Source organism: Ambystoma mexicanum, chromosome 7p (assembly GCF_040938575.1).
Source record: "Ambystoma mexicanum isolate Mex_15411 chromosome 7p, UKY_AmexF1_1, whole genome shotgun sequence".
In the NCBI taxonomy this organism is placed as follows: domain Eukaryota; kingdom Metazoa; phylum Chordata; class Amphibia; order Caudata; family Ambystomatidae; genus Ambystoma; species Ambystoma mexicanum.
In genome coordinates this window covers 48,001,276-48,019,170 of record NC_090939.1, presented here as the reverse complement: position 1 = coordinate 48,019,170, position 17,895 = coordinate 48,001,276, and the positions used below count along the sequence as shown (strand labels likewise).

The following is a 17,895-nucleotide window of genomic DNA, read 5'->3' as shown; positions in this document are numbered from 1 at the left end:
TTCTCCACGAGGCCCTTCTCAGAGTCACCCCATGGGCTGCACTCAGTGTTTCCTTACCCTCAAGAAACGTGTTCTCGCTGAAATGCGCCTTCCTGGAGCCTTCCCTTTGGACAGAACACAAGTACGCGGCGCTACTGTGGTGCCGGGCCCCGCGTCGTGTCCTAAATGGCATCGCAGCGTGCGCTGCTGCTCGGCCATCGCACGTTACACGGGATTCCCTGGCGCCCTCTGCTTTTACACGTTATACTTACTTTATTTTACAAAGCCCTTCCATGAACTCACATTGCATGATGTTAAATGACATCACATTGTGTCGTGATGTTGTGTCATGTTGTGTTGTACAGCGTTGCTGCAGGGCGTGTTGTTTTTATGTTGCCACACATGATGGAGTGTTCCTTTATGTGACATTTCTTTACGTGCCGCGTGAGCGCTTTTGTGGTGTCGGCGCAGCGTAAATAGTTGTCACATTACATCGGGTGTGTTGTGCAATGTAACAACAATCCATTGTGCTGCCAAGCGCTCCATGGGCTTGATTTGCACAAGTTGTTTCCAATGGCGCTATCCGATTGAAACACTCGTTTTGAATCAGGCCCTATTACTTTGCATTAATTCTTAACCTTATGTTACTTTGTTAAGCTGCATTATTTTATAGCGCACATGCAATTGCATTATCTTACATTATTTGGCAAAACTGTGCATTCCATTATGGTACTTCCTGCTGTCATGACAACCATGTGCTGTATAGGATGGTATACAATTTGACACTATTTCATATTGCAGAATAGTATACTACTTTACAGAATAGTAAGTCATTCCAGATTTGAAATGATTGTAGTGCTTTACAGTAAACAATGTTCTATTTTGTGTTGCATGATAGTGGTTGCTGTTTTATTGTGTGATTGTATGTTTACATGCATAGCAATGCACAAAGCCCTGGGGCGTCAAGGCGCTAGTAACAGTTACACGCAGCTTATAAGTTACATGGTTGCCACTCTACGCTAGGTTCGCTGCCACATTGCTTTCTGCTATGCCATGTGGCCAGCATTTCATGCTGCATAACATGATCTGTTTTCACACTGCTTGTTTTACCTAATGTTCCATTGTGATGAGATGCATTGAGCGCTTTGAAACACTTGCTTTGTGTATAGGCGCTTTATTTATTTATTTTATAGGCGCTTTATAAATAAACATTACCATCACTTGATCTTGGATTTTTGTAGTAAGTTGTGTTGCCGTCCATGACATGAATTTGCAGCCTGCCGTAATTATGTGTCACTACAGCAGGTGTGAAGCTGTTCATTATTTTCTTTATATTGAAGTCGTGCTAGGCCGCCGTGCAGTGTGGCGGTTTCAATGCAGAGTTCCCCGGCCTGCCGCCTGAGGGGCCTTACTCGCTCACAGAGGCCCGTGGCCGTGCACTAGAGCGGCCAGCATGACCCCACAGCTCGCAGGCCGGGGCTGCATTGCCCCAGTCGTCCCGTGCAGTCTGAGAATTGCAGTGCCTTGTTTCTGGGACTGCAAGTTCGGGTTCGGAGGGGGACGTGAGAAAGTGGCACTGATGAGCCCTTGGGGCAGAGAGGCGGTTTACTGGGAGGGGGGGGGGTTATTCAGTGTTAGGGCCACGTGATGAGGATGGGGGTACCGGAGCGAGGCGCTCTTGACAGTTTCCCGGGGTCTCCCCGATTTATTCACGGAAGACGGTTCGTGAGTTCGCGAATCGCCCCCCCCCGCTCCGCATGTTGGTAACATTAGTGAAAGCCACTTAGAGGTTCTGCTAGCACTTCATTGGGGTCCCCCTGCCCCCTTGCCCAGCCTCCCCACTCGTGATTAATGATGCACCCCGTAATAAGCGACCCGCACCCCTCTAAATAATCCCATTGCGAGGGACCCTCCCTGCGTGTTTACGGCGGGAGCTGGAAGCCCCCACCAACCCCCCCCCCCTCTCCCCCCTCCGAGCCTGCCCCGGCTTCCACACGCGCCCACACTGCCTGTGCTTGGCCGGCGCTGAGACGGATTTACTCGTGTGTGTGTGTTTTCTAGAGTGGCAGCCGAAACACAAAGACGTGCTCGAGTATTCTGGAGATTAAGAAAAAAACACACTGAAATAAATCCTTCTGAGCACTGTGCAGTAACAGAATGTGGACGCATATTGCACACAGTCGTGCTTATTCCGTAACCTTCCCGGGAGCTCTTTTTTTTCACAAGCCTTTATTTTATTAATTTGCGTGTTTATAAAGCGTAAAAGCTGGGCTGACTGTCTGCATCCTGGCGAGGTACATACATAGTTTTGAGTAAAAGGTGTGCACCTTTTTTTGCTCCTCCTTTTCTCTCCCTCCGCCGCCGGCGGCTTCTTTCCTCGTGTGCATCGCGCGTACGTGTGCTTTCCGTGAGTTCCACTGGCTGATGGCGGGTATTATCTAACCCTTAACTGTTCTGCAGCTGGAAAGGGGGTTGGGGGCGGGGGGCCAGGTCCCTCCGCGCAGGACCCGGAAGCGAAAAAGTGCAACGGTCCTGTAAGAAGGTCACTGGCGGCCTTAGACGCGAGAGAGAACTGTTAGTTGGCGTCCACGGCCAAAAGCAGAGTCAGTGTTAGGACCTTGGGGGCTGGAGAGGGCGTGTGGGAGGGGGGAAGGGGGGGCAGAAAGAGAGAAGGTGTGAGATACTATGACCGAGAAAGAGTGTGAAAGAAAGAGTGAGAGAGAGAGAGGCTGACATGAAGGTAAATAGTGAATGGGGGAAGGAGAGGGGAGAGAGAAAGGGAGAGAAAGAGAGAGAAAGATTGGGGGGGGGGCAGGTATTGGCCTGCTCAGTACCCACATGCGCCCCTTGGTGTCCTGCTTTCCTCGAAAGGGGCCTCCAGAGTCGCCCGGCTGCACCCAGAGCGCGGCGTATGCTTGGAATGTGCCGCAAAGCCTCATAACTTGTGAACGTGTCGACTGCAGTTGGGTCCTCGCAGCGCTATACGCACACTGGCATGAACGCTGTCCTGGAAAACTCTCGTGCTCCTGTCCATTGGGTATTGTGTGTGCATATTTACCTGAGTTTTGTGTACGCATATTGTGTAAAATGTGTGTGTGTTGTGTTAAGTATGTGTTTATCGCGTGCTATTCTGTGAGTGCATTGTGTGTATTTTGGTGGCACATGCATTATGTAATCTGTACACGGCTATATTGCTGGTCACACACGCACACACACACACACCTCCGACACCCCCGATTTCACACGATCCGCGATTCTTGTGAATTATGCAGCGCCGCCGCGTGGAAACCGGCGCCATGGATGGGTGTCCCTGTGAGTTGCCCCCCCCCCCAACCCCCGCCTGTGCTAGGAAGCACGTTTCTAGGCGGTACGCCCGTCGACGTGGCTGCTAAAATAGCTCGGCAGGTTGGGCTCGTGCGGCAGTCATCTCTGCATGACTGAACCTGTCGCAGCCAAGTCAGTGGGCCTGATTTACACACATGTTTTCAATGGGGCTTTCCCGTGTTAAAACATGTGTGTAAATCAGACCATGTCTGGGTGGGCTGTCCCCACAGTTGAACGGGTCAATACATGTATGACAGTGTTCGGTGGGGGGTGCGGGGGTGGGGTGGTGTTGTAAACGCAGCAGTCGATACAACTCACGTTATAAAGAGGGACATTTTTAAAAATGGAAGTTCGGGTTCATGCTTCACGCGTGGTTGTGTAGTGGGGGTTTATGTGGGTGCGTTTGTTCAGCGAGGAGACCCGAGTTCAACTGTAGTGCCGGCTTCACCCCTTGGCCAAACCGTGTGATCTTTGGCAAATCACGTTACGGCGCGGAGCCTCAAACAGAGGTTCTTAAGAACAGACTCTCACGCACGAAGCATCGCTACATAAACTCGACCTGTTTTGTTGAACTATGAATATTTTTTTTTCAATTTATAAACGGTTCCAGTTTCACAATTCCTGACGAATTTGGAATGAGGGCCTCCGTGTTCAGCACTCCATTAAAATGATTTTCTTAAAATGGTGATCTAATGAACCGCTTTACACACAGTTATTTAATGGGAGGGGAACTCGGGAGACCCGCAACAGGCTAACCTTTGAGTTCCCGTAGCCTCGCTGCTCTGCCCGCTATTCACTCGTGCCACCGAGGCGCTTCGAGGCGCCCCTCAAGCCGCTTCGGTATAAAACCTGGGCCTCCTGCTCTTGGGTCAAATAATCGAGAACGCGACTAATATTAATAATAATAAAAAACATTCATCTAGCCTCATCATCGAGCGCTTTTTCCACCCACCGCCATGATTAAAGTGCCTAGGAGAGAGGTCACAAGCTCACTGCGCTGAGACACCTGGCCATGTTTATTCTTGCAGAAGAGGGCGCTCATGGGTGCCGAGACACGGGCGCAATATTAATTATACATTGTGTGTGGGCGCTATATAAACAAACTATCATATCATACCATTCTGATGGGTGCAGTAGCGACTGCAAGTCGCTTGATCAATAGGCATCGGTGGCACTCCTTTCATCCCTCGCTGAACACTCTCAGGGCCTCAACACCCGAAAGGCCAAAGGTCCCCCCATCCCCCTTACCTCCTCCATGGCAGTAGTCTGCGGGAGGGGGACCTTGTCCGGACTCCGAACTCCGGACCCGAGTCCGGCGAGTGTGTCCGTGAATTTATGCTTCCCGCGGACCCCTGCGGACCTGGCATCCCCGCGATATAAAGGGCTACTTGGTCACGTGTGAGCCCCCTGGGGCCGCAGAGCAGCCATGGGCCTACCCTATGGGCAGGAATCAGGGACGCACCGAGCGCTATATTTATGTGAGTGGCAGCAATCGGCAATGGAATGAGCGACAGCGCAGAAAAGGGGCGGCCGTGGCACAGGGAAGGGCCCCGCCATTATGTGTCCTTTCTACCGTCACAGGAAAAACCAGCGAGAAATGAAAGCGTCACGCGTGTCACCTGAAAGCATCCCCTGCCCTCCTGAACTCTCCACCAGCGAACTGTAGTGTATACGGAAAGGGCCTAGAACCCTCTTAAATATGGGTTTGACCTCTGACCCGTCTCACACACAGAACTGTGGCTGGGCGCGTGCACCGCGGGCAAAGCAATTCACGCATTTTATCCAAAGCTCCGGTCCTTGCAGTCTCGGGTTGGGCTCGTCGGCCGATACCACCAGTTTTCCAAAATAACCAGAAGATTCAAGGATATTTTTCCTGGAATTCTCCGCAAATATGATTTCAGAGGAGCCTTCCTTTTGGATGGGCTGAACACCTGACAGGGTGTCGCTGTTTGGGGAGTGGGAGGCTCCTCCCCTAGTGCAGTGTATAGACAGAGCTCGGGAGAAGGCACTCAACCTCCAGAGCTATCTCTCGGTGTTCAATACACGCATGCTCTTAGCTGGCCGTGGCATCCATCCCCGAAGCTGGATGTCTTCTTTGGGCCTCAAGCGGCGCCAGGGGGGCGGGGGGTTCGGGATTCCCAGCATTAACTACTATAATTATGCAAGTATCTCCACGCGTAGCTGCGAATGCTGCTTCAGGGCGCTTTCAGTATTTACAAAATTCAAGAAAAGGGGGAAAAGAAAGAAAGAAAAAAGAAAGAAAGAACGAACGAAGGAAAGAAGGAAAGAAAGCGAGAAAGAAAGCAAGAAAGAAAGAAAGAGAGAGAGAGTGAGTCCCCTACATTTCAACAGTGCAAAGAAAGCGTCAGACACATTTCCAGGCGCTATATTATATAAATGGACGTCACCGCGTGTCTAATTAAGGACGACTGCCTTTCTTAATGCCTTTTGCCCACTGAACTTCGGGGAGGGGGCTGAAAAGATGAGTCGTTTCTTCTGCGATGAGTTAACACAGTCTCTGTCGTAGGCACTCAACCCTTTGCTCTACAGACAATGAGCTCTTATTTAGTAGTAATGCTTTGTTGGTAGATAGTGCCTGCTCCCTCGCATTTAGCCGCTCTATAGCGCCTAACTAACATACTGGTGTGACATCATGCATCCCCACTGACGGGGTCAAAGGGCTGCCTGTGCCCTGCCGGGTGAACACAGACCCCCGCCGTGCGTGCTTAACTCACCGAGCTACCATGTAGCCTGCGGCGCGGGTGACTGCACCCATGCCCCTTCCCCATTTCTAATGTAAGAGTCGCTCCTGAAGATCCTGGGATCCCTCTTCAATGTTGTGGGTTCTGGGAGCTGTGTGTCCTCGCCCGGCTGTCCGCAGCTGTTCCCGGCAATGAGCCTCTACTGCTCCCGCCCCCACCGCGGGCCACACTGGCACAGGAAACAGGGCACAGGGCCTGGCACGGGCCCCGTGCTTCAGGGCTCGGAAGTGCTACAAACATACAGATGAGCACTTCCTAGCAAAGCGCCTTGAAGGCATCTCAGCTCTGTGGGCCTAATTCATGGATTCATGAAATTTTTAGGGCCCGATTCATGGAGAAGTGCGCAGAGACCGCGCAAAGCCTACACGCCGAGAAGGACTCTGCGCAAGACTGCACACAGTTTTTCTGCGCGCGCCGCATATTCATGGAATTCTTCCCACAAAGTAACCGCGTGACACTCCCCCACACAAAAAAACAGCCAGAAACAGATATCTTTGCGTGCTCCCCCCAGGTGCCAATACATGCACCCTTTAAACAGCGTGTGGGGTCCCCCACAAGCAGGCCTGCATCTCGGGGACCATGCGCGGGGTACCCTGTAACTGTTATTGGTACCCCGATAACATGCGTCCGATTTATCGTAATTCGGCTAAAAGTCTGAAAATCTGCGTGCAAATCCCCTAAACCGTTCCTGCAGCCCGCTACACTACCTATGCGCACCCCTAAGTTAGATCTGATCCCCGGCTGGATACACGCACCCCTAAATCTGACACCCGATCTTACCTCTGTGCGGTGAATCCGATGCGCAAGTGTCTCTACACCTGAGTCCGGGTGGCGGATATTATGAGGGCTTTGCAGGCGATTTCCCCCGCCGAAAGGTTGCACGGTCGGATCCATGAATATGTATCGTTCCACGCAATAGTGGGCGTGCGATGGACGGCCTGAATGGCGGTGCCGCGTGATACCAACCTTTTCTCTTGTTGTTTCTAATTTTCCACGTTCCGTCCCCTACCCTGCCCTGTGCGCAAGCCACGCTCTGCTTGGGGTCTCGCGCAAGGCACTCGGCCTCTCGCAGTGACAAGCCAAGTACGAAAAAGTCCTACGCAGTCATTTCCATGAATCGACAAACAGAATGTATGCGTGCGATTTGGCGCGCAAAGTCCCGATTTTTTGCGCAGATAATTCCATGAATCGTCCCTTAGTGCAATGCAAAATGACTTTCCACTGCTGTACAGTGACTTTGCACTGCCCACAAACACCCTGCTTCTCAGATGAGTGCAATGTGTATTTTTGCTGTGCAAAGTGATTGAGGGCCTATTTAATGGAATTCATGGAACTTTTAGCGCTGTTGAAAGTCACTTTGCACCAGTGCAAGAATACACTTTGCACACTCTGTGAATCAGGGTGTTTGTTGACAGTGCACGTCACTTTTCACCAGCGCAAAGTCACTTTGCACCGCGCTAAAAATTCCATGGATCAGGCCCTATGCCAGCACCATACAATTCCTGCATGACACAACTCCCAACCCTACTCTGTGCATTGTCCAGAATGCAAGGAAATGCATTGAAACGCAACACCATACAGCGTGAAGCAACGCAGGGCAGCACAAAGTCGCGCGCCACATTGAAATGCATGGCAGCACCACAATGTAGTGGCATGCAATGGCATGCAACGCAAGTACAGCACAACCCAAAGCAACACAAATACAGCAGAATGCAAGGCAAGCAGAAATCGCTGCAGCGCAAGGCAAGGCGCTGAATACAGCGCAGCATATATATATATGCCCCGATGGAAATGATGCTATGGTATATGCCTTTTGCGTAGCGCCTACTGCCATTGCTATGGCCTCGAAGCACCGTAAATGTGCTAATTTCCAATGCTGATTTTTTGTGCAATATTTGTATCTTCGCAGAAATATTATCCCAGGCAGCGGTCGCGGAGGGCCTGATTTAGAAAAGCTCATTTTCAAGTGGAACCCCCATTGAAAAACGCCATTGTAAATCAGACCCACGTACTAGGAAAAGAGCGTGTACGGATCTGTATTACTATTCCCGGGACCATTCACATTTACCTCGCAAGCGAGACAAAGTACCTGGAAATCCAACAAGGGGCTTCGAAGTAACAGAGGTGCTGTGCTGCTTTACAGCGCCTCTCTATCCTCCAGATCACTCGCGGCGCTGCAGTGGCGCCCACGTATCGTCTTGCCGCGTTATCACTATCCTTCCTGCTCACTCACAGCGCTACAGTGTAACGAATGCATATAAATCAGGGACGTCAGATTGTAGCGTCTCACTGCCCACTTTGCTCACTCACAGCGCTACCGTGCAATTGGTGTGTTGTCTTCTGGCATCTGATGGTTAACCCTGAGAAACTTTTAGCGCGGAGCAACAAACACCCCGATTCACAGTGCGGGCCACCCCCCTATGCTTATATTAGCAACACTAGAAAAGGCCTTATGTGTCCTTTTAGTGCAACATGACAATCACACTGATTGATGCAACATGCTATGCCACGTTCATCTGAAAGCAGACAGGGCTTCGCCGCGTGGGCACAGGGCAGCGCAGCAATTGATGTGACTGCGGCCTGATTAGTGGAGCAATCCCATTGAAAAACGTTTTTAAAATCGGGCGCTGTGGCATTTTGCCACTCTGGACAATGAGGACCCTCTGCAATGTTGGCGGCCTCGTCATAGCAATAGCACGTTCTTATAAAGTGCTCCATGTCGAGCGCCTGTGCTTCCAAGCACTGCAGTGATAAGCGCTATCACCAAGCTGGATGCTTACATTTACATTTCCCCAAAGGGTGAATGGCTGAGGAGGCCTTTCGGGGGTTGAACCCGTTTCTGCAGCTTTATTAACAGATCTAGAACGAGCCATTCGTTCCATGTCATAACCTCTGAATTTGCAGGTGCGCAGTTGTGTTATGTAGCGCTGTTTTCAAAGCGCTGTAAGTAACACGTGCTCAATTAATTACACTCCGATGATTTTTTTTTTTAAACGGTGTGGGCCCATGACCGCATAGAACCCGGGTACTGTGTGGGGCTCCCAGAGATCTCAGCAGGGGACCCCTAGCTCGCTCAGCTGCCTGACAAGCAGGCTCATCTGTTTACTTTCAACTGCACGTGTCCCGCCTTATAATGCCACGTCTAAGCAGCGCCTAGAAGATCCTTCGCAGCACCAAGTGGCACGAATTACAACTACTGAACATATAAAAGATTTCAAACCGCCCCCTGCGTCAGTCTGAGGGGGCTTTTTGGTACGCAATCGCGGGCAGTAACATACATAGCGGGACGTGTTCCGATTAAAATCCCTGGTTTTCTGGAGCAAAACGCAACGGCACGTCCCAAGCGCTTTAACATCGCAGCACTGGGCGGCCTTCCTCCGCTCACGCTGTGCAAATTCATAGCACTTACCAGCAGGCCTGATTTACCGCGCGTCTTTCAATGGGGTTTCCCTTTGAGAACGCGTTTGTACACCAGGCTCTCGTGGGCCAGCGTGAATTTCTCTGAAACGGTGAAAGACTTCTGCGCGCCGGTTAGTCGCTAGTTCAGCGCGCAGGCTGCGCGCATTTTAATGCTCACGCGCGAGTTCATGAAATAAAGCACGTTACGTTCGGCAGAAGGTTCTCGGATTCGCCTGGGTTTCGCAAGGGCCATTATATTTTGGAATTTGCAACCACGACGTGCCACCTGGGTGCAGCCGCCACGACCCCTGTTTGCCACGCCCGCCAGGAGACCATAGCTCAGAGGGTTGTGTTCCCGCCGGTGTGTATGTTCGACGGGAGAGATTCGAAAATAAATGTAGAGGGTGGCTGGGATCCAAGTGAGTTGTGCGATCATATGGCGTACAGAAATGGTATTTGTTTATATTTCTCCCGAGCGTCCGTAGCGCCTTGTGACCACTCTGGGGCGCTACCTGGGAAAGACGTCTGTGCGAGGGGGCGGTGGGTTAAGAGGTCAGCGGCCTTGTGGAATAAAGGCGTCTCCCCATTTTTCGTATATTCGAAATCCCTGACTGCGTACAATTTCCCGGCGGTAAATCAATGGCTCCGTGGCAGAGGCGTCACTAGGAGGGGCTGGGGATGGGGTGCGAGGGGGGACTATAGCCCCGGGACTTTTGGGGTAGCCCCGGATAGAAGTTCATGGGCTACAACCAAAAGGCTAGCTAGCCCCCGGGTCCCGAAAGCCCCGGGATCTTTTCCAGACCCAGCAACACCCTGAGCAGGGCTGGACAGTGCTAGTCTACAATGCTGCCATTTGGAAAAAGAGTGGCTCAGGGTCAGACAATGAGAATAGGTTCCTGGGATCTTGTCCAATTAGGATACACTGACCACCTCGAAAGATAGCCCCGCGGGTTAATTCCCCTGTATCAGAGATCCGCGCGCCCCTTTCAGGCCCAGAGAGTGACGCCTGGCAGGGCAGCAGGTCCCTTCCCCCTTTAGACGTCGAAAACACGTGTCTTTTCCAGCTGGAGATGCATATCATAATGACAGTCATGATATCACTATTTTATACAGCGCTTCACGCAGACACGCTAGGCCTCTAAACGCTGTAATAACAGAAGATGCATTGCCCGATGTATCGACCTCGGAAAGATGGGGGGCTGAGCTGGCCTTGCTCGATCCGCCCCACTTCTATCAGTAACACCAGCGCTCCGCAAGGCGCGTGGGCAAGAAATAACCGTAGTAACAAATACTGGCGAATAATACTAACGATAAGCGTCATTATTAACCTGTTCTTTAAACGGTTACTTCTATTAATACCTTGCATGCAAGAGAAGTGAAATGCCTCTGAGCTATGCAACGTGCCTTATGCATGACCGGTCTTATGCTGGACACATAACGTTGGGTCCACTCGACCCTGGGGTATGCTATAACGGGTTAAGTCAATGTAGCCTCATAGACCACGGAGTGGGTCATTATCACAGGGTAATGACCCGCTCCCAAATAACGGCCACGGGCTAAGCCGAGAGCATTAAGCTGGGAAAGGGCCATTATTCCCTGTGATAATGACCCACTCCCGAGATACGGCCAGAGGCAAAGCCGAGGGCATTAAGCCGGGAAAGGGCCATTATGCCCTGTGATAAAGACCCACTCCCGAGATACGGCCAGAGGCAAAGCCGAGGGCATACATTGGGAAAGGGCCATTATTCCCTGTGATAAAGACCCACTCCCGAGATACGGCCAGGGGCAAAGCCGAGGGCCATACATTGGGAAAGGGCCATTATTCCCTGTGATAAAGACCCACTCCCGAGATACGGCCAGGGGCAAAGCCGAGGGCCATACATTGGGAAAGGGCCATTATTCCCTGTGATAAAGACCCACTCCCGAGATACGGCAAGAGGCAAAGCCGAGGGCCATAAATTGGGAAAGGGCCATTATTCCCTGTGATAAAGACCCACTCCCGAGATATGGCCATAGCCGAGGGCCATACATTGGGAAAGGGCCATTATTCCCTGTGATAATTACACGCTCCCAAATAACGGCCACGGGCAAAGCCGAGGGCATTAAGCTGGGAAAGGGCCAGTATTCGCTGTGATAATGACCCACTCCCGAGATACGGCCAGAGGCAAAGCCGAGGGCCATACATTGGGAAAGGGTCATTATTCCCTGTGATAAAGACCCACTCCCGAGATACGGCAGAGGCAAAGCCGAGGGCATTAAGCTGGGAAAGGGCCATTATTCCCTGTGATAATGACCCACTCCCGAGATACGGCCAGAGGCAAAGCCGAGGGCCATACATTGGGAAAGGGCCATTATTCCCTGTGATAAATACCCACTCCCGAGATACGGCCAGAGGCAAAGCCGAGGGCCATATATTGGGAAAGGGACATTATTCCATGTGATAAAGACCCACTCCCGAGATACGGCTAGAGGCAAAGCCGAGGGCATACATTGGGAAAGGGCCAATATTCCATGTGATAAATACCCACTCCCGAGATACGGCCAGAGGCAAAGCCGAGGGCATACATTGGGAAAGGGCCATTATTCCATGTGATAATGACTCCTGACGTCTGTGAGTCTATTAGCAGACAGTACAGATATCAATAAAGGTTTTTGAGTTGCAGCTGTGGAGTAGAACATTTTAGTTTAATAATGAGAAAACTACACAAAAAACCCTTTAGTTAATTAAAGGTGGTTTTATTGTGTACTATCTAAATAACTAGGTAGTCGCTGTACGAATGTTTATGGCACGCGTGGTGGCTGTGGGGCAGTTTTAGCAGGCGCTTGCTTTAGGTGCAATGTTTTCACTTTCGCTTTGGTGTTATAAGTCATGTCGTCGTGTGTTGCCCGGGAATCGGTTGCTGTTTCTTGGATGCAGAGAAATTGTGTCTGTTGTTTCCACGGGCGCTTCTAAAGTCAGAATTACTGGAACACACTCAATACCAGCACGTATTGACTGCATTCCGAACATTCTGATTGGCTGAGAAGAGGCCAGCATTGACTTCCAGGCGCTAAGCTCTGTGCTGAATGCGTGCAAGAGGCTTCCACAAGCGAGGGGACCCATCGATCACCCGGGCTGATCCCTAGAGAGCTCGTCACTCCTGGAAAGAGCAGAGAACGCAAGGAGTAAGGTGAAGTTACTCCGGGTCACTTCTGCGTGAAGCGAGTATTATCCCTCCAGGAGCGATTCGAGTGACTCGAGACATTTTTGCAGTGCAAAGTCAATGCAAAGTTCATTTTGTACTGCACAAATGACTTTGCACTGCACAAATACACTTTGCACAGTTCCATGAATTAGGGTTTGTCGTGGCAGTGCAAAGACACTTTTCAGAAATGCAAAGTCACTTTGACAGTTCCAAAAAATCCATAAATCGGGCCCTGAGTGTTTAAATGCACGAAACACATCAGGCCGTTAATGGCCATTTATATAACGTTGTCCTGTGTGCAGACTATAAAAGAATCTTCTGTATCTTAATATTATATTTAATGGACTAGTAAAAATTGAAATTATTTTTTTTTAAATATTTTAGCTAATAGGCTTAAAAAAGGCTACAACATGCAACCTTAAAAGGGTGCCGCCCTGCCCCCACCCATTTATCCAGCGCATGATTCTGCTGCCAGCTTTCCTCAACTGTTTCACTGGGGAAATGCACACACATATATACACGTTTCCACTCGGGTTTTAACTTAAAGGACCTGTTTGGCAAAGCGTTCTTCAATGGGATTGAGCCCGTGTAAAACGTGTTTGTAAATCAGGCCCAACGTGTCATGTGTGGTATTTGGGGGCCACTAACTCGGACACGGATCCCAGACTTGACTGAGTCCGGCCCGTTCCCAGCAGAAGCGCAACCAATCAGATCGAACTTACAGTATTAGTAGCGGTTACTCACAGGCTGCGATGCTACAAGATTCAGTGGAGTAACTTTGCTGAAAATGTTGGGGGGGGCATGACATCTGAAGAAAAGCTGCCCCAGCCAAATGAATGGGAACGAAATGGTGTGCCATGAAAGTTGGGGGGACAAACACCCATGTCCGCCCCCTAAAATTACGCCCATGCGTGTAGAACGTGGATTTGCGTGATATTCTGCCCACAAATCCCTCTTTGAGGAATGTAGCTTTACGGTCAGAATGGCAGCACATCCCCGTTTTACACGCAAACAACGCCACCAAACGGGCCTAACCGTACACTCTTTATATTTTAAAAAAAGTGTTAGGGCCAATTCGTGGATTTTTTCGCATGGTTCAAAATGACTTTGCACTGCAGAAAAGTGACTTTGCACGCCCAGCACAAACCCGGATTCACTGTACCGTTCAAAGTGTATTTTTGCAGTGAAAGGTCTGTGCAAAGTAATTGTGTACTGGAAAAATGACTTTGTACGGCAAAAATACACTTTGCACAGTTCCATAAATCAGGGTTTGTGTCAGGTGTGCAAAGGCACGTTTCAGCAGTGCAAACTGATTCCCAGAACGTTTTCCTGTGGGATTGCGCCATTATAAAACATGTCCATGAATCGGGCCCATAAGGTCGCCATGACAGAGGCGCAACCCGCGCCAGCGTCTCGTGCGCGCCGCGTTAACAGCTACTGTCCGGGTTCTGCAGTTATTGGTTTATATTTTTGAGGTGACAGAGAGCCCGATGGGGCAGGAATGCGGAATGTTGGCGCTATACAATGAATATATGTTAATACGCCTTGGTCCTGCAGCAAATCCTCGCCGTCCTGGTTTCCGAGGTTACCATTTAGACGGGCACGTAGCTCAGAGTATCGCCCACTGCCGAGGCCGGTATTATAGCCGCAAGCCTCGGGCGGACTCCGAATTCCAGTCCTCTGCGATTGATATATTGGGCCGCAGTCACAAAAGGGGTTTTCAATGGGACCCCGTCAATGTGAATCTGACGCAGGGAGTACTATTAAACGTAGAATTTCCAGTGCTTGTTTTTCAGATGGAAAATGCGCTCGTTTGTGGTTGTAATATTGTGACATTTTATAAAATTTGAAAGGTTTAACCAATGTCTTTTGTGTGGTTGACTTGTTTAACCGTATCACAAATAAAAAAAAATGGTAAAGACTGCTGCCAAGCGCTTTTTAAAGCGAGTTATGTAGCAAGTGTGGGCCTAGAGCGCTCGTATTGGATTTCAAGGCGCTGGGGGCTGTTTTGATGGGTTATTACGCTAGCTGAGCCGACACTGAGAAGTGGAAATCGCCCATTAGCTGAACGAAGCTCGCACGTTCTGGCTGCACTGCATTTGGGAGGCCATTCTGCGTGTGTACACACCCCCTAACGGAGAGTTGCGCTGCTCCGAGGGCGCAGACGTTATAGCGCCTCGAACTGTTAGTACGCGCATTTTCAGCCGCCTCGCCCGCGAGGGTGTTTTGCTAATCGTCAATGCAATGATATCCATATTAGGAACATTTTATATTCAAGGGTTTCGGGTCACCACGCTTCACTTGTCCAGGGTTTCTCCCGTAATAAACTGCACAGTAAGGGCCCGATTCATAGAATTTTTGCACGGTTCAAGTGACTTTGCACTACTGAAAAGTGACTTTGCACTGCCGGCACCAACCTGGATTCATGAAATAGTGCAAAGTGTATTTTTGCAGCGCAAAGTTAATTTGCACTGGCTTTGCACTGAAAAAATAGACTTTGCACAGTTCAATGAATCGTGGTGTGTGTCGGTAGTGCAAAGTCACTTTTCAGAAGTGCAACGTGACTTTGAACAGCGTATAGAATTCAATGAATCGGGCCTTGTGACTGCGCCTTATTTTGCAGTATGCGCGCTTCCGCGCAGGTCTGGCCTAGGGAGGGAGGAGGCCACTCACCTGGGTTCAGGTCCAGGCAGTGCCCGGGGTGCTCCTCGTCTGCGTCCCCCAGGTCCCCCGGCGGGCTCAAGCTCTCCATGGACAGGTCCAGCCCCTTCTCCTGCCAGTCGCGCAGTTTGCGCTTTTTATTCGTGCCAATCAGCGCTTCCACCGAAAAGGCGTGCGCTCGGGTGCTCAGGGCGACGGCGCATCTCCTCCGCTCGCTCATGGTCTGCTCCCTCCAGCAGCGGGCAAAGCGGAGCCCCCCAAAATCCTGGGCAGACCACAGGCAAGTGTCCTGGAAAATCGGGGCGATCCAAAAGCAGTCCGTGCCCTTCTCCGTCCAACCCAAAACAGCGTTCTCTCTTGTGGGGGAGCCCAGGTGTCCGTCTTCAGCACACCCCAAAACAGCGTTCCCTCATGTGAAGAGCTAGGGGGTCTCTCTTTAGCATACCCCAAAACCGCGCTCCCTCTGTGCGAGAGCTGAGGGGTCCCTCGCAAGCCCACCCCAAAACAGGTCACACTCCTGTGCAGGCGCCGAGTGTCCCTCTCGGCTCACCCCAAAGCAGTTCTCCTTTTCGCAGGAGCCGGAGTTTTCAGGGCACCCCAAAACAGCGCTGCCTCTTGCCCTGGAGCCGGAGTTTTCCAGCAGTCAACACCAAAACAGCGCCCGGTTCTGCGCTCCAGACGGGCAGCGCCCCTCCTCGGCCACACTCCTTCTGGTCCAGGCCACTGGGGCGCAGCAGCCTAGCGCCCAGAAGCCGGGGGCGCCCCTCCCAGGCGTCTCCCAGCGGCTCCCCTCGGGTGGATGCGAGCGCCTGGCTGCCTCCGTCCCTCTCCCTCCGCAGGCCTGGCCCAGGCTGCCTGCTGCTGTCAAACAAAAAAGAAAAAAACCCCGTCCGGGGCCAATGAGGAGAGGGGGCGAGGGAGAGGCAGAGCCGGGGGCCAATGGCAGGGCCGAGCCCGAGTGACGGGGAACCCTGTGCGCGCCGCCCCGGCCGCATGCACGCTGGAGTGCACGTGGGCGTCTGACGGCGCATGCCCTTGCGCTCCGGCCCCATTAATAGTTCTCACTATTGGCAGCCGTCAATGGGGGCCCATCCCAGTGCAATGTGTTTGCGAGTTCAACAAACAACGGCACCAAGGTGAATACTCACGAGATTAACCTCCTCCACCCCCCAAAAAAAAACTGTGTCTGTCTGAGGGGAGACCTACCAGGACTGCCCCCCCCCCCCCCCTCAAGGCTGGCATCATGCAAAGGGGCAGGGAACCGAAAGTACACCCCTGGCCGGCCAGAGAGGGGCGAGACGGTGTGCACGGGCCGCGGGTGCACGCGCCACTTGCCCTCCTAGTCATGTCCCTGTTATTATCTGCCATTTTATGGGGGCTTTTATGATCCTTTGGTGAGCAGAGGCCAGGCCAGGAGGGCAAATCCAGCACAAAACAATTCTATACCCAACTAATAAAAATATGAATAATATTAATAACCGACACATTGACCTTAGAATAAGCCAGAAGCATTCACTTGGAGGTCGCTATGCCCTGCGCCCCCGCCCCCATCCCTCCCGAATTGTGGTGGTTAAGAGCCCTGACTTGGGGACGATTCTTGGAATTTTTCCCGGTTCAAAGTGACTTTGCAATACTGAAAAGTGACTTTGCACTGCCGGCACAAACCCTGATTCTTGGAACTGTGCAAAGTGTCTTTTTGCAGTGCAACGTCCGGTAAAAATACACTTTGCACAGTTCCACGAAACGGCGTCTTTGTCAGAAGTGCAAAGCCACCGCGGAAAAGTGACCTTCCTCCCTGTCGCGACATAGATCCAAAGACCCCTCCCTGAGGGGAGGTCGCAAAGAGCGTCATTGTTTATTGACTTGAACTAGAGAATTATCAGAAATATTTAGAGTTGAAACAATGCGATTTATTATTGACATAGCGCGGAATACAAAGGGGTTTCTCGGCGCTTGAAGATTGGGTGCTCATGTTAACCCGCATTACACGCTGCACTGACGCCAGAAGGATAAAAGGCGGAGTGTTGGGCGGGGAAGACGGGAATTCATTCTTTTTCTTTTCTCCCCGTTTAAGAAATTGTATTGCTACCGAATAGCGTCTCTTTTTAAAAAGAGATATATTTCGAGCATGTACCGTATCTGCACAGATATGTAAATATTAGTAACAGAGAAAGATCGATAGATGTATATAGATATATTTGCGCTGGGGGTTCGTGTTTTGCGTCGGCACATTTCTTTAAAGACTCCACCTTTTTTTTTATTACAGTGCGTCATATTATCAATTTATTTTTTGTTAAAGCCTATTTTTTATGGGTGTCTATTTTAGGAGCAAGATGGGTGCATGATTCGCCGTTCGACACCAAATTAAATTTCACATTGAAAACAGCCAATTGCAATTTTGCCCACTTGAGATTCGCCCACCCCTGGTCTATAAGAAACCCCGTTCCTCGAAATATCCCCGTAACATAATAAGAGACGCGCGCGTCCTTTAGCACACTGCTGTTTCCGGCGGGGTGTCGGGGCGCCTAAAGGACCTCCGCCGGGGCACTGGGCTTAGAACATATGAGGTAGGGTGGACGGACCAA

The 17,895-nt window shown here is 51.0% G+C and overlaps 1 protein-coding gene across 1 annotated transcript in view; it reads right to left on the bottom strand.

The window, feature by feature from the left end:
- Positions 1-16,179, bottom strand: part of TBX15 (T-box transcription factor 15) — a 306,509-nt gene extending 290,330 nt beyond the window's left edge. The window contains exon 1 of the mRNA XM_069635753.1: positions 15,323-16,179. Within this exon, the coding sequence (XP_069491854.1) occupies positions 15,323-15,530 (208 nt within the window). The 5' untranslated portion in view covers positions 15,531-16,179. The remainder of the gene's footprint in view (positions 1-15,322) is intronic.
- Between the last annotated feature and the right edge of the window lie 1,716 nt (positions 16,180-17,895).